Source organism: Lichenostomus cassidix, chromosome 15 (genome assembly GCF_008360975.1).
Source record: "Lichenostomus cassidix isolate B80296 chromosome 15, HeHo_3.0, whole genome shotgun sequence".
Taxonomy (NCBI): Eukaryota; Metazoa; Chordata; class Aves; order Passeriformes; family Meliphagidae; genus Lichenostomus; species Lichenostomus cassidix.
Window position 1 is genome coordinate 7,046,387 of NC_139496.1, and position 14,715 is coordinate 7,061,101.

A 14,715-nucleotide genomic window follows, 5' to 3' on the forward strand; every position below is an offset into this window, starting at 1 on the left:
GGAAACATTTTTTTGCTTTTAAATCTAAGAATTAATGGGGAATTAAATATATATTGGATTAAATTTTAAGTTTAGGAATGTGTGATATATGCACGTATGAGTGGCGCTGGGACAGAAATCAAGAGGATCTTTTTATGGAGTTTATTTCTAATACTCCAGTTCTGTGGGATTTTCTTGGGATTTCAGGTGATGGTGAAATAGATGTCAGAGGGAATGCTTTTTTGTAAACCAGCATGACTCAGGAAGGGGAGCCAAGGAGAGATACAACTAAAAGACTTCCACAGTGTTATGTAAATGTTATCAGTTATTTAAAAATAATCCCCTCTTCCTACTTCCCCCAGATGGAATAAAAATCTTTGTTATTTTCTTTGTTTCTCTTACAGAATTATTATCAAGCCAAGGGAGAATTTCCATCTTAAAGCCACTACAAGAAAGACACATTATAAAAGGTACTGTGTTTCTGCAGCTGAGTCTCCTGAGTGTCTTGTTACTATTTCATTATGTTCTCAAATCACTGTCCTCTTATTAAATTGTCTTTACACCTCTCAGAAATCCCTTAGTTTGCATGCTGTTGAAGGCCAACAAAAATTTGTTTGACTTTGTGGTAGAATGGTTGAGGAGCAGAAAGAAGGGAATACCCTGTGATAGGTCTTAAAACTGGAACTGGGACAGGACCCTCTGCCATCCTTGCTTGTGTCCTGAGCCGAGGCTCTGGCAGGGGTGAAATGCAAGTGCAGCTGAGGGAAACAGTGATGACAGTTTCATTTTTTGTGCCATCTCTGATCCATCTCTCCCTTTTCCTATGACCATGGAAATACTCATTCAGCTTCATTCTACCCCTGCCAGAGCAGGGGATGTTTCTCAACTGTGGGACTTCTACTGGCAGTGAGGGTCAGACTCTTGAGATGTACCTTCCTCTCTCCATGCCCTCCCTGCCAGCTGTATCTTAGCCTTTCTTGAATCAAAAGGCCACTTCTCTGGTCACTTAGGGGATGACCATGAGCATTTTCAGCTGCTCTGAATTCACCTCAGTGCTTTGGTGTGTCTGTTTTAAATCTGGGGCTTGAAAGTGAATAATGGGATTAAATATTAAAGTACTCTTGTTTATTTTCCTGAAATATTGCTCCCTTCTGTGTACTGCTTTATTTTTCTCAGTGTAGGTGGATTATAGTTTTAGCCAAGCATTCCTTGAAAATAATCCTCTGAATAACACATATCATGTTACTGATTTTTATAAAGTTCTTTCCATTTTCATTTGATTGTTTTTAGATTAAACATAATTCCTTTTATATATGTCAAACCAAGAAGTTTTATTGAAAATAAATAGCTCATTTAAAGTTTCAAAGCTGTTTGTAGGAAAGATTGTCAGCAGAGTTTACATTGTATTTACTGTCCGAATTGTTTGGGACTTACCTCTGTTACTTTCATAGTCTTAATGAAATGAGTTAGAAGTGTTTATTATAGCAGAAATGTATGCCTATTTATACAGTGCAGGATTTTAATTTTAATATAATAGAGGGAATTTGCTTGAAACATTTGAAGTGGCTAGAAAGTTAAAGCAAAATTGTTATTTTTCCCACTCAGTTATCAGCAGAATGGTTATTAAAATGGAATGTTTGAATAGCGAGTTGTTTCTCGGAGCAGATCTTCAGTGTTTTGGAAGAAATATTTCTGCTTCCACATAATTGTAATTAGGCACTAGTGATAAGTTTGTTCCTGGAAGTAGGAAATATTCTTGATGGGTGATATAAAGTACAAAAAACATTAAGATTTAATCAAAGATAAAAATGTAGGATAGGCTTGGAAGGGATGAGATCAGAGTCTAACTATAGCTATCTGGAAGAAAATGATTTCTCTAAAAGACAATTGATCCTGACCCGCTAAATCCAATACTTTCTCCAATTCCTGCAAATTTTCAGGTCAGGGTCAACCTCAGCACAGAAGATGTCGTTTAAATGTGGTAGTTCTCCAGTCAGAATGGAGGTTTATGAGAAGGTCAGGTTCAGAACAGGTTTTCCATGCAGGGCAAGAGGGATGGGGAGAACTGGGGATCCCTGGAGGTCTGCTATGGTGTTGGTGAGTTGCCAGCCTGGGGTTGTGATGACCTGTGCCAGACTCACTGCCTGCAGAGCAGATTTGACACCATGTCCTGTGCTCTGCTGGCAGCCCAGATTTACATTTTGATAGAGCAACAAACTAGTGAATAAAAAGCTCTTGGAAGAAAGATATAAATGTTAGTCATGAAAATTGATACTTGCAGTGCTGTGGTAAAAATAAGTTTTGATCAGTGTATGAGTGTAACCCTTGGCAGAGTGAGCACAGCACTGAGTTTCTGGTCCATGTGAGGGAAGGTCTAAATGAGTAAAGAACGCTTGAGTCTGGAATGGGGTTACTATGGCATCTTGATTTACCCAGGGATATGAACCAGGCATGTCCTGGATGTTATTCTCCAAGGGCTGCTTTGGCTGTCAGTTTAACCCCACAGAAGCCAGTATGCTTGGCTGATAGCACAGGAAGTGCTTCTAAGGGATAAGGATTTCTGCCTTGAAAATTCAGCAACACCTTGCACCTGGAAACAGGGTAATTGAACTGGCAGTTGTTGTGCAATGCTTCTGTGCTTCAACCAGGCACTGCCTCTGAGCAGGATCTTGTTGAGAGATGTTACATGCTAAAATCCATCATATGGAATGATGACTTTCTCCAAGACTTTCATTAAAATGTATCTGTTTTTCCTGTCTTTATGTTTATGCATGAACTGAATGATTATTCAAGACAGCAGATGAGTTAAATACTTTTATTTTGCTCAGAAATTATTTATTAGTTCTCAAATGCATGTTTGCCTTGTAATACTAAAAAGCTGTGGTGTTAATCAGCACAAACTTGGATTGCATCCTAAACTTACAAGGGTAAAGTGAACTTGGATTGCATTTTAAATTTACAGATGCTGAAAGAGTGAAGGGTCTGCTCTGCACATGCCATTGCAGAAAGCAGATCAATAGTTTAGGTCTAAACAGTGTAGGTTTACTTAGTACCTCAGGCTTCCAAATGTAGCTTGGTGAAAAAAAAAATCCTGGATTTAGAATGACACAGATGTTACTGGCGAGAATTAAAGCTAGTGGGCCTCATTTTGTTTCTTCTGTCTTTGTATTGCTTTAATCTCTTCATTGATACTGTTCCTGGTTTAAAGCAACGTAAGGTGGAAATCCGGTTGTTTTTAACGAGAGAGGTTGAAACATGGGAGAGTAATGCAGTAAGATTGGTTGGTAAGCAACTACTGAAATTAATTTGATTTAGTAGCTTCGAGAATTAGACACGAACATTGACATTATGTTCTTTCCTGTTTATACTGATGTTTTCAGTTCCCTGGTGGAGCAGCCACACAGCCCACTAGATGTGGCTGTTGGAGGTAAACAAGACACATGTTCTGGAAAACAGCTGAAGGGTTTTGGGTTTTTTTTTTCCTCCTGAAAGCAGGTGAAAACCACAGGGAAGAGGCTTGCTCTGAACACTTCAGACCTGTGATTTTTTTTCATAGCAATGCCAATTTATTTATTGGTATAAAATGCTATGGGAGATACTAAATATTTGATTCAGATGGGTTAAAGAATCTGTTTCTATTTGATGCACTTACTTGCATTAATCTTAAAAGTAGTAATTGGAAATGCCCTCATAAACCCTGAGACTGGAGCCCTAGAATTAAAAAGCATTTGTTATTCAGGAATGTAGCTGTGCGGTTTTATTAGCCTTTCTTCTACTGTAATCTATGGATCTCATTTAGCTGCATGCAGCCCTGTTCTTCTGAAACATAAAAGGAAGGAAATCTCTCAATAGCCTGAAATCAAATTATCTCTCTGTGTTAATCTACATGTAAAACATCCAAGCCCACTTCTTTAAAGGAAAATAGTTTTACTGATAAGCAGAGCTAGACTGTGTTCTTTGCATACTAGAATTAAGTGGATTTTTTTTTCTTGTCTGCAGAGTGCTATTTATAGAATCAATTAACTCCTCATGGTTTGGATAAGTCATTTGACACATCTGTTGCTGAGCTTAAACACACACTGTTCTGTGGGGTCACAGTTGGATTTTTTCCCTCTCAAAATGTGTAGTGAAAGGACAATTTTCTACCTAATGGCTCTTAGTTTGAAAATGCTGCCTAAACACGCTGCCTAAACACGCTGCCTGCTGCCTTCTGGGGGCATTTGGAATGGGTGAAGCTGTTGGGCTGCCTGACTGCAGAGCTGACCTCAGCTTTGTTGCTTGCCATTTTCTTATTTATCTGCTTGACGATAGCACAATAGTATCTTTTATGAAAAGAGTTATTATGAGCTTCTGCAGGGTTTTCCAGCCTTGCTGTAATATTTCAGTTACTCTGTTTCACCAGTGACAAACTGGCCTGGCTTTGGGAACTGCTGCCAGCCCACTGCTTCTTGTTCCTGCATTTTGTAGAGAATTAATGTTCATAAATACAGGGCTGTTCTCAGCTGCAGTTCCCCACACAGAGCCAGCTTCAGTCACATTCCTGGCGGTAGCCTTTCTCTTAAAATGGCAGCCCTTTTACCAAAACTCTAAACACCTAGGAGCCAAGAAAAATGAGGATACTTGTGTATTGTTTAATGAAATCTTGTAAGTGTTCTGTGGAAGTAACTGCATGAGGTTATAACAATGTGTTTATGTGTTTGGCTTATTTATGGCCAAATTGGATTGTAGATTAATGAAGCCAAGCTTTAAAATACACGAGAAAGAAGGAGGGAGTAGAGTTGTGAACTGTGCTGCTTTTGATCTTTATCTTTTTCTCTTTCTCGTTGAAACAGCCCTGTTCTGAGAACAGATGTATTGATTTTGGGTGGCTTTGCTTGCAAGGGAGGCTCGACAGTAAGGAAGTAATTTCTGTTGGAAATGTTACAGCCTCCATAGTTAATTGAAGGCCTGATGCTATTTAACAGTCACATAAGCTGTTGGAGGGGTTTTCCTTTGCTGCCTGGAAGATGTTATTCCAGTGAAATGGTCCTGGTGGGATTTTCTATTGTTTGTTTCTGCATGCAGTGAACAGTGGCTGAAGGGTCTGTGGATGTGGCTTAGGATCAGATTGGGGTCAGAGGAAGTGGGGGACAGGGAGCTGCTGCTAAAAGCAGCTGTGAGAATACTTGGAAGCCTGGATATCCACGAATCAGAGAGGGACCAGAAAGTGCAATCCATTTTTAAGCAGAGCTCCCTATTGATTTCAGTGGGGGAGACCTTTGAAAAATCAATGTCACGCAGCAGCTTTAGTATGCAAGGACATGTGTTCTGGGGTGTTAAAGTGATCGCCTATGAACTAATCAAGCTGGTAGCAATCATGTTTGGCAAGTTCCAAGGCAGAAGAAAAGGTGTCAGAGGCTTGAGATGCAGCACATTTACTATTCGTATTCCAAGAGAGATGGCAAAGTATGATCTTGTTTTTTCTAGCTTTAATTTTAAAGTTGTGTTTTATTTCTATGGAAAAAGAAAAAATATAAAGGGAAATATAAAAGCTTCTGGCGATACGTAAACGTGGGCGTGATCATTGTAATGTATAGTGCCAAACAAATAGAATGGCTGAAATAATCAAAATATTCTGATTTTTTCCATGAGAAACCATCTCTGCCGTGTTCATCTTTGGGTATTTACAAGATTTTTACAAAAATTATTCCACCTAGACGCTTGCTTGGAAGTATTTGGGGAGTGTTTGTTTACACAGAGAATTTATGGTGCACAGTGTGAATTTATAGACTATCACATACCCCATTAAACCTTAGTGTGGACACTTAGTAGGTGTGAAATAATATGCTGCCATTTTGCTGTGCTGTTTTATGCTTAATTAACACAAACACTGATCTCTGAAAGAAGTGTGGCATAGTGAGTGCTCTGATGGAGGAGTTCAGCTTACTCAATGTAGACAAGTCCTTAGGTCCCAGAGAGCAAGAGCTCTGCTTCAGAAAGGTGCTCTTTGCGGTTTTCATCTATAAATGACAAATTTTAAGAAAAAATGGGTTTTCTTTTGCACTGGGTAAAAGTAACCATAGGCTAAAGCATTTACTTTAAAAATTGCCCTTGTAAAAATATTTCAATTTGAACTTCAGAGCATTAAACTGAATTATTTATGCTATTATATATATGCAGTTGTGAGAAATATGTTCTCTATTTCCATAATTTATTTCCATTTGGAAGTACAGTATAGCAGATGAAATTTACCTTCCTTGGGAATGAGAGCTACAGTATAATTAAAGCTATGTAGACATACTGTATGAGTTAGCCCTGAAAACCCTGCATGAAATTTTGGAAGGAAAACCTGAAAAACTCTAGTACCAAAGTGCTGAAGTGAGGAGTCTTTGTCACAGGGAAGCTATAGAAAGAAGACTGGTGTCATTTAAACATGCAGTGATTAATCCCTAGAGAGAAACTGCATTGTATATAAGAAAATTCTGTTTGTTTGTTTTTTTTTTTGCTGAGAACTGCATCTTTTCTGAGGTGCTACAATATGATTTCTGTGCTTTTAACTAAGAAGTTAATTAAATTACTTATTTTTAAATGGACTTGGAGCCAATTTGGTAAGATTGAAGACGCTGTGGTGCTACTGCCCAGAGCCAGTTCAATAGTGAGTGAACTGTTGGTACTGTATTGCCTGGACAAGCATGTGTTTGGATGCTTTTGTTGATGCTGCCAAACCCAGTTCATAGTATGACATTCTGCAAATTTATTTGCAGAATTTATTAATTTATGCAGAATGATTCCTGCTGGATAATCAGATGAAATTTCCCACTAATGTAAAACCTCAAATATTGCACATTGACCTTTTTTTCTGCCATAATGGAAGGGGTGAGCTGCAGCATTCATTACAATGTCCTTAAGATGCAAAGTTCCTTCTCAAGGAGTTCTCCTGTTACCATTTCCTCTATACTTGTTCATTCCCCAGTTTAAACCTTGTTTCACAGACTGCCTCTGTCCAGAGGAACAAAAAAACCCTGACCAGCTTTTTTGTTGTTTCTTTTGACACCAGCGCAGTGTGTCTGTCTGTGCCTACCAGAGAACTATATTGAAATAGCTTTCTTTGTGAATTCCTCATTGCTATTCATTGGTGGAGGTTGTCACGTAAGGGTCAAATTAGAGCTCAGTCAACCACAGCAGAGAGAGGACCCAGGCTCAAGATAAATTTCAGCATAAGGTCTGAGAAGCAGTTTATTTGGAATGTGTTACATGTATTTTATCTATATTTTTTTCCAAAGTGTTACTCTTTTATCTGTAGAAACTCCGTTATATTTAATTTATTCCCTCTGGTCATTTACTTGAGAATTAGTCTTTCTCTCACTCTACCTCCTGACTTTCATCTTTGGGCATATCTTTCCACAGTTTTGTTATATCTATATAAGTTTTGAGCACAGAATTTACTTTTGTTAGTTTAAGAAAAAAAAAGTTTTCTGGCATGATGGTTCCATGCCCTTTGAGGTTGGATCTATGCAAAGAAAGGATCATATTTCTGGTAATTTGGCTGAAATGCAAGAAATCGTATTTATGCTGGCTTCAGGAAGGCAGACAGTACCTGGTCAAGCATAAAATTTGGCAGGGCAACATTCCTCTCTGAAAATGTTCTGAAACATTCAAACCAGCCATGTGAGTTTGTACTGGCTCTGCATTTTGTGCCATGTGGTTGCAGCATTTTTGATGTGGTAGTAGCTTAAGACTGGCTGTGCTGCCTCACAGAACCATGCCTTTGCCAAATGGGTTCTGTTCTGTACACCCTCCAGCAAAAACAGGGACTAAATTGGCAGCTGCTGACCCAGAGAAGTTTCAGTGATAAATGTTTTAAGACAAAATAAATCAGGAATTTACTGAGCTGCACAGATGACCTGATATCCCAAAAGCTTCTTTCACTTCGGTTTCATACAGGATCAGATAGGTACACATACAGACAGGAAGAACAAGATATTGTGCTGTGTACATCTTTTAGAAGTGAATGTCCACCTCTAACATGGATCTGTGAAATGATCTTGAGCTGTTTGGGGCTTGTACATCTGATGGGGGCCTAAAGATGTGTGCCTAAATAACAGTTCTCATTTCTGAGAGCATCATGTTAGATTTCTGTGTTTTAAATTGTCTGCCTACAATATCCAGTTTTGCAGCAATCCATTATCCTCATTCCAGTCTAGAGTTTTCCCTGATTTAGGACATTAACAGTAAATCTCACAGGAACATGCAAGTATTGATCACTGATAACAAATCAGATTAATCGGGGTGGGTTTTTTTTCCCTTAGGGGTGTCAGGATTGGCTTTTCTGAATATTATTTCTTTTGCTACAAGTTAGGAGGAAAACAGTGTAATAAATAATTTGTACAACAGAGTGAGAAGAACCTGGGAGCTGACTAGGTATGGAAGAGGCTGTAATAACTTTTTAACTAACTCTGTCTCTCTTTCTTCTCTCTTGTAGCTGGTTCTGCTTGAGGCTACTCTCCTGCTTTGTCTGTCCTGTTCTAGTCTTAGTGGGTGATGTCCCAGCAGCTCTAACCCTCAGACCCTGGTACCTCACTAGGTGTGTATCACTCTGTTTTCTCTGCATGCTTTCTGGTGTCGCATGGGGGGCAACAGTCATGTTATGCTACTCATCTCTTGTGGCACTTTTTTTTTTCTTTTATTTTGCTAGTTTTCTTCCCTGGAGAAGCACAAAGATGCTGTTTCCATGCATGCTCCCAGGCCTTTGGGATTGCTCCTACAGCAGCTGAGCTGCTGGATGAACAAGCTTCTTGATGCTCATAGAAACATCTCTTGCCAGCAGGACCAAGTAGACTTGGGACTGGGCTGGGATAGAGCCGTAGTGGGGCAGCTGAGCTCAGGATCCAGACTGTTGGGTGTGAGAAATCCCTGAGAGCCTCTTCCTCTGCTTCTGGGCTCTGCCTGTGCTGTGTTCTGTAGCTGGCAGGTGGGCACTGCGCTCTCCAAAAGCAGCTCACTCAGGGACCTGATCTCCTTAGGAACACACAGGACTTTGAAGTGCAGGGGATTTGAGGTTCTCCATGACTGTTCAGATTTAGGTGCCAAAATCTCAGAGAACTTGACCCCTCTTAATCTGAAGGGCTCCTTAAAGACTCTTGACTATCAGCTACATCCTATAGTAGCAAAATTAGCATGCAGAGTTGACTCACGTTTTTGTGGAGCACCAAGTGACCCTTGGCAGTGTTTCCAAGAGTCTCAGCCTCGGGGGTGAGCTTGGGGTATTAGTGGTGTGCAGGACCTGTGTTTCAGCCCTTTGCACTGGGGTGATTTCCGTCCTCAGTGAGCACTCAGCTTGTATTGACTGAGAAGGGGCCTTTTGATGCATTATTTTTTCATATGAACAGTCAGAACAAACATATCTTCTTACTTTGCTCAAACTCTAATGCAACACTAATGTATTTAGAGTCACGTAGGCAGGAGAGAGATTTGCTACTGTCAGCGTAGCCTTTGATACTCTGTAGGCAACTGTTTGCTGTGTTTAGAAGTGCAGCCTAAGGAATAATTTTTACCTGGCAGCTCTGGGTCTAATATTTTCATTTATTGAGACCCTTTTCAATGCATTTTTAATTTATTTATGAATGGTAGCAAATTGCAAGTGTCAGCCTGAGTAACTGACTCATGAGTCAGTACTTTTATTTTTCTCCTCCAGTCTAGACTGCTGATAATGTAAATTGTTGAAACCCTGGGTAAATAATTAGGGGTGCAATCAACAGCAAGCAAGTATTTATCTGCTACTAAAACATTTGAAATGCAGAATTCTGTCTTTGTCCAACAGTTCTTAAAAGGCAGTTATAGGTCCTACTGCTGTTTCTGCATAGCAGTTAAGATTTTTATGGTCACTAATTGCACATCTGAAAATTTATACAGTTTATTTTCTGCCTGTGTTTGTTTTTTTTTTTTTTTTTGCATAGAGAAAAGAAGCACAATATTAATGGTTGTAAGGAGGTTAAACACTGTATTTTCTGCAGGGAGATCTCTCTAGAGATTTGTACCATTTATAGAACCCAAATTTTCTGGGTTTTCTCATATGTGGCTTCAAGGGTTTATATCTCATTAAGAATTTTCTGAATGGGATCTTTGTTGTGTTCTTAAAATGTGACTTGAAAGTTGTATACCAGCTCAGTCATCAATTTGATTTTTATTATTAAAGCTGTAACTGCTTCTGAAGAGGGGCTTCTTGATTTTTCGTGCACTGTTGGTAATGCTTTTCCTTAGAAAAGAAACTTGCATTATATATTCTATAGGAAACCAGTTTGTTTTAAATTTACTTTCTGTAGGTAACATCTTGTCATAATCTTTCTGCATTCCTACTGGATTCACTTTTTGAAATCACTCCACAGAAATACCCAGCCTGTGGGACCCCCAAAAGATGACTTTTGTGTCGTATCATGGTTGCATGTGAGAAAGAGCAGTTTTAGCTGCAGACAGTAAAGCTCCTGAAAGCTGGGTCCCTGTGGGGAGTGACTGAGAAGTCCTGAACTCCTGCTCTGCAGCATCGCTAAGGAGCCTGTCTCCATTCATTAATCCCTGACTGATGTGGACTCTTCCTGAACATCCCCTCGTGAGGCATATTTGGATCTGTGGCAGCAAGCCTCTTTACCTGCTCTAGCATGAAGGCAGTTATGATCAGTAACCCAGGGGTTATCTTTAAGAATATATGGTTAAAAGTGCCACCCCCACCCCCAGGTATCTTGGTGTATAATGGTCAGATTACTTCCAAAATCTGACTTGTGCCCAGGTCTATGAAGTCCCACTTCCTTCACACTCCAAGGAGTCTGTGAGCATGCCTGCACTCCTGGGAGTAGAGACAACAAACAGAGCTGTTTCCATCTGTGCAAAAGCAGGGAAGCACAAAAGCAGAAACATGGAGCTTGGCTGCACACGAGCCAGCTGAGGTCCAGAAAGTCTGGCTGTGTTCATGTCTAGCTGTGCCAGGGCTAAATCATGCTGAGATGGAGCAGGTGAGTCTTCCTGTGACTTCCCATGAATCACATTATCCTTTTAGAGGGTTGTGATTCTCCTTTGCAGAAACCAGTGTACTCCCTGAAGGTTTTATAGACTTCTAATAATCTAGTGGAAGGTCTCACAGGTTGGCAGCTTGGTCTGTATTTGATTTGTCTGTGACATCTGGAAAACCCTTTGGTGGTTTTTGGTTTTCTTTCAGAATTTCAATAGAAGTTAAATCAATGCATAAATCAGAAAAGTCACTTCTGCCTGCTGGTCTGCAAACCTTAATGAAAGGCTCAAGTCATGGTTATAAGTAAACATTATGAGATTAATACATGGTAATCTTTACACTGTTCCCAACATGATTTTATATTACCCTGATTCCTTTCAACAGCAACTGTCTAAGGGTTAACAATGAATACAGAGCTACTGACAGGTTATTTCCCGTGAGATCAGGACGTATGTCATTGGGTTTGGGTCTGTCACTTGTGCCCCAGTGTCTTTTGGGCCTCTTAAGTGATTGCAGCCATATATGACAAAAGAAAGCAGACCTTGAGCCTACTTAGGTGCTTCCAACAAACTGTAAAAACATGCAGCTTAATCACTGCTAATACTCCTTTTTCGGAACATAACAGTATTGTGACCACATTATTATGAGCTACCAAAGAATCTGCACAGGAGAGAGACTTGATAAATGTAACAGTCATGGAAAATGCATCAGTCAAGAGTGTGCATCATCTAAAGGCACTGAACGATGAATTGCAAAGCATCAGGAAGCAGGGAACTATCTGTGCTCATGGAAATCCTTGTTGATAGATGGAAAACAAAGAATCTTTGGCAGCAAATCAAGGGACACTTTCTCAGGACTTAACTCTCAGCACGGAATATGAACACTTCTTGAATTATAGAAGCTCGAGAAAATTCTGCCTCTGCTCATCTCAGAGGTGCTTTAAGTAGTTTAGTAGTAAAGGGGTTACTTGTTTAACTTTAGTGAAGGGTTCTGTTGAGGCCATCATTTATGCTTATTGCTGATTTCATACTTGCAGTAAAATGTTTTAAATGGTGTTCAGATCACAGATCTGTGGAATCATGGGGTGTTTTACTGCATGCACCATACAGGTGGAGATAGGGTTTTAAATGGGTTGTTTCATAACCCTGCTAGAGAAGACATAAGGCAGAAGTTGTAACCCATCTAGCTGGTTTCTGAGTTCCTTTTTCTGTACTGAAAGACAAGCAGTCCTGTGTGTTTTCCATGGAAGATGTTTGGTTTTTTCATTTGCATTATTGGCAAATGGCTGCATGAAGGACTGTTTCATTGGCTGAAATCATCAAGCATTTCAATTGCAATTGCACACTCTGCATTTAAAAATGTTTTCCATGTTACCGTGCACTGCTATAATTTAAAAAAGAAAACTATTTTCAGCTACTGTCTGTTAAGTTTGGGGGCTGTGGAAAAAATGGACACAACTGTTTTCTTCTACCATGAAGTTTTTGTCCTTAAAAATGTTAAACTTCTCAGTTATGCTGTTAAAGACTAGAATTCCAGGTGTCTGTAGTAAGAATGTTCCTTATTCCCTCTAAAGCTGTATTTTTAAAATATATTTCTTTTAAGTACATTATTATTTGCACAGTGAAATTAGCTCTGCAAGAGGGATGAAAACTCTTGTCAGAGCAGTTTTAGCAAAAAGATCAAAGGAATTAAATACAAATTCTCTCAGAGGTGAGCATGTTTTTTTTTTTCTTTTTTGAATGGGGAGGTCTTAGATTAATTACTTTTAATTTAAAATCAGATCAGTGGATGGAGGAAAGATGGAAGCTTTTCAAAGAGCACTGTAGTTTGCTTCTTAGAGCGATCAGTATTACAGCAGGGTGACTAACGATGTGCATTTTTATCTTTAACCTCTGACCTGTGCCCTCCCCACCCTTTACCTAACCCTCTCCATTTGCCCTGGTCAGTTAACAGGCAGGAAGCATTTGAAAGCAGTCATGGATGACTATGATATCAGGTCTGCTGCCAGCATTTTAGCATCTGTTAAAGAGCAAGAAGCTCGTTTCGAGCGGCTCACCCGCGCACTTGAGGAAGAGCGGCGCAATGTCTCCTTGCAACTTGAGCGTGCCAATCAGCCCGCAGACCGAATGAGCATTTGCAACATTGGCAATGGTCAGCCACTGGCAACCGCCTGGCAGCAGCTCGTACTGCAGGTAACAGCCTGCTCCTTTCACTGTCACTAGAGCTCACCATAGCACAGTGTCCCATTCCAGTCGGTCAGGTGCATCCTGTGTGTTGTCAGCATTTCATTATTGCGTGGCTTGTCTTCCGATAGCCCAGAGCTGGTGTGTGCAGTTTGTGTGCTTCATCGAGTCATCTGCAAGCTCAGGCTTCAGAGCCTTGGCTTGGAAGTTGCTCTTACTTCCTCTTAGCTCATGGGATACTTTTAAAAGTATGTGCATACTTGAGTAAAAGCCCTGTAAAGGGATCTTCACACCCTCCTCTAAATCTATGCACTTGCTGTAAGTCTGGTGATGTGCTGGTGTTTGAAAAAGAAGGCTGAATCATAATCTCCATAGCAAATAAAATTTCCATTAGAAATAGTTGGACTTTGAATAGAGGGAGCAGCATGAAAAGCAGGGATTTCCCTCCTGCAAAGCCTTATTGTTTGTGTAGGGAGGACTTCATAATTTGTTTCTCATGTGTAGTGAATTGATAGACTATTTTAATGATGCAAACTGGCTTTGTGGGTAGCTTTAGATTTCCAAATATTGTTTTGCTTGATATACGTTCTTTAACTGTTTAAATGTGCAATGATAAAGTACTTACGTCTCTAAATTACTTCAGCTCTCAAACCCCTCTGACACACAAGGTAAGTCATGCAGAAGCAATAGCATCATTTGTGAAGGTCTGCTTCCTAAGAAAACATTGTTCCATTCAGAAGGAAACCCTGGTTTATGGGGATTCTAAAAGTTGTTTCTCAGTTATACTTCTACCAGACTGTTTTACAATTATAATTTGCATTGAGCTGTATTCAGGCAAACTTTACATTATTTATATTATGTTAGCACTGCTTTTCTATCAACAGCTGCCATGTTTTTGTGCATGTAGATGCTTGAATTTGGGATTTCCTGTGAAAGGAGCATTGCACTGGTTAGGCTAGAAGTCTGACAGTGGCTGGTAGGAGCTGCAGGTGGTTATCCTCTGATGAGCAGCTGGGCTGGGAGAGATGTGCTTACATATTTTTTCTAGGAAAAGGACAAGTTCACCTTCACTTTTTCTGAATGACTTTGTGCAAAGTGCCTGATTAATAGCTTCAGAATGAAATTCCTTATCCACAAAACTGATGAAGCATGAGTTTTCTGCAGTGTAATGGCTTAAGGTCTAACCACTTCCAAGAAAACTTAATAAAAGAGTTTTAAGTTACTGGGGTCTACGTGACTCTTATGGAGAAACAGCCCCTGTAAGTGACCCCAGACTGAATCTGTGTACACTCAGCTCACTGCCACTGGGTGAGGGGAGCTTTAATTCATTGATAATTACCACTGAGGTTTTTAGAGTACCTTCTATAGGAAATAAAATTGTTAAGTAGCTAAATATGCACAATTAAGAATTAATGCAAGGTTAGTTGTGTGAATTTTCATAAAATATACTGAGGTACAAATTCCTCCCTGACTTACTAGAATTAAATAGTGTTTAAATGAAGGATGAAAGCTGTACATTCAGTCTTATGCAGAATATATAATCTTTTCATCTCTAGTGTTACATGTCACATT

General features: G+C 39.7%; 1 protein-coding gene across 10 annotated transcripts in view; it reads left to right on the forward strand.

Annotated features, from left to right (window-relative positions):
• ARVCF (ARVCF delta catenin family member) overlaps positions 1 to 14,715 on the forward strand; it is a 248,325-nt gene that overhangs the window by 83,940 nt on the left and 149,670 nt on the right. For 6 of the 10 annotated variants that reach the window (XM_085075798.1, XM_085075799.1, XM_085075797.1 and 3 more), the window contains 3 exons: positions 384 to 449; positions 8,441 to 8,542; positions 12,907 to 13,152. In XM_085075798.1, the coding sequence (XP_084931924.1) occupies positions 12,937 to 13,152 (216 nt within the window). In that variant the 5' untranslated portion in view covers positions 384 to 449; positions 8,441 to 8,542; positions 12,907 to 12,936. The remainder of the gene's footprint in view (positions 1 to 383; positions 450 to 8,440; positions 8,543 to 12,906; positions 13,153 to 14,715) is intronic. The other 4 variants (XM_085075808.1, XM_085075805.1, XM_085075806.1 and 1 more) reach the window with 2 other exon arrangements.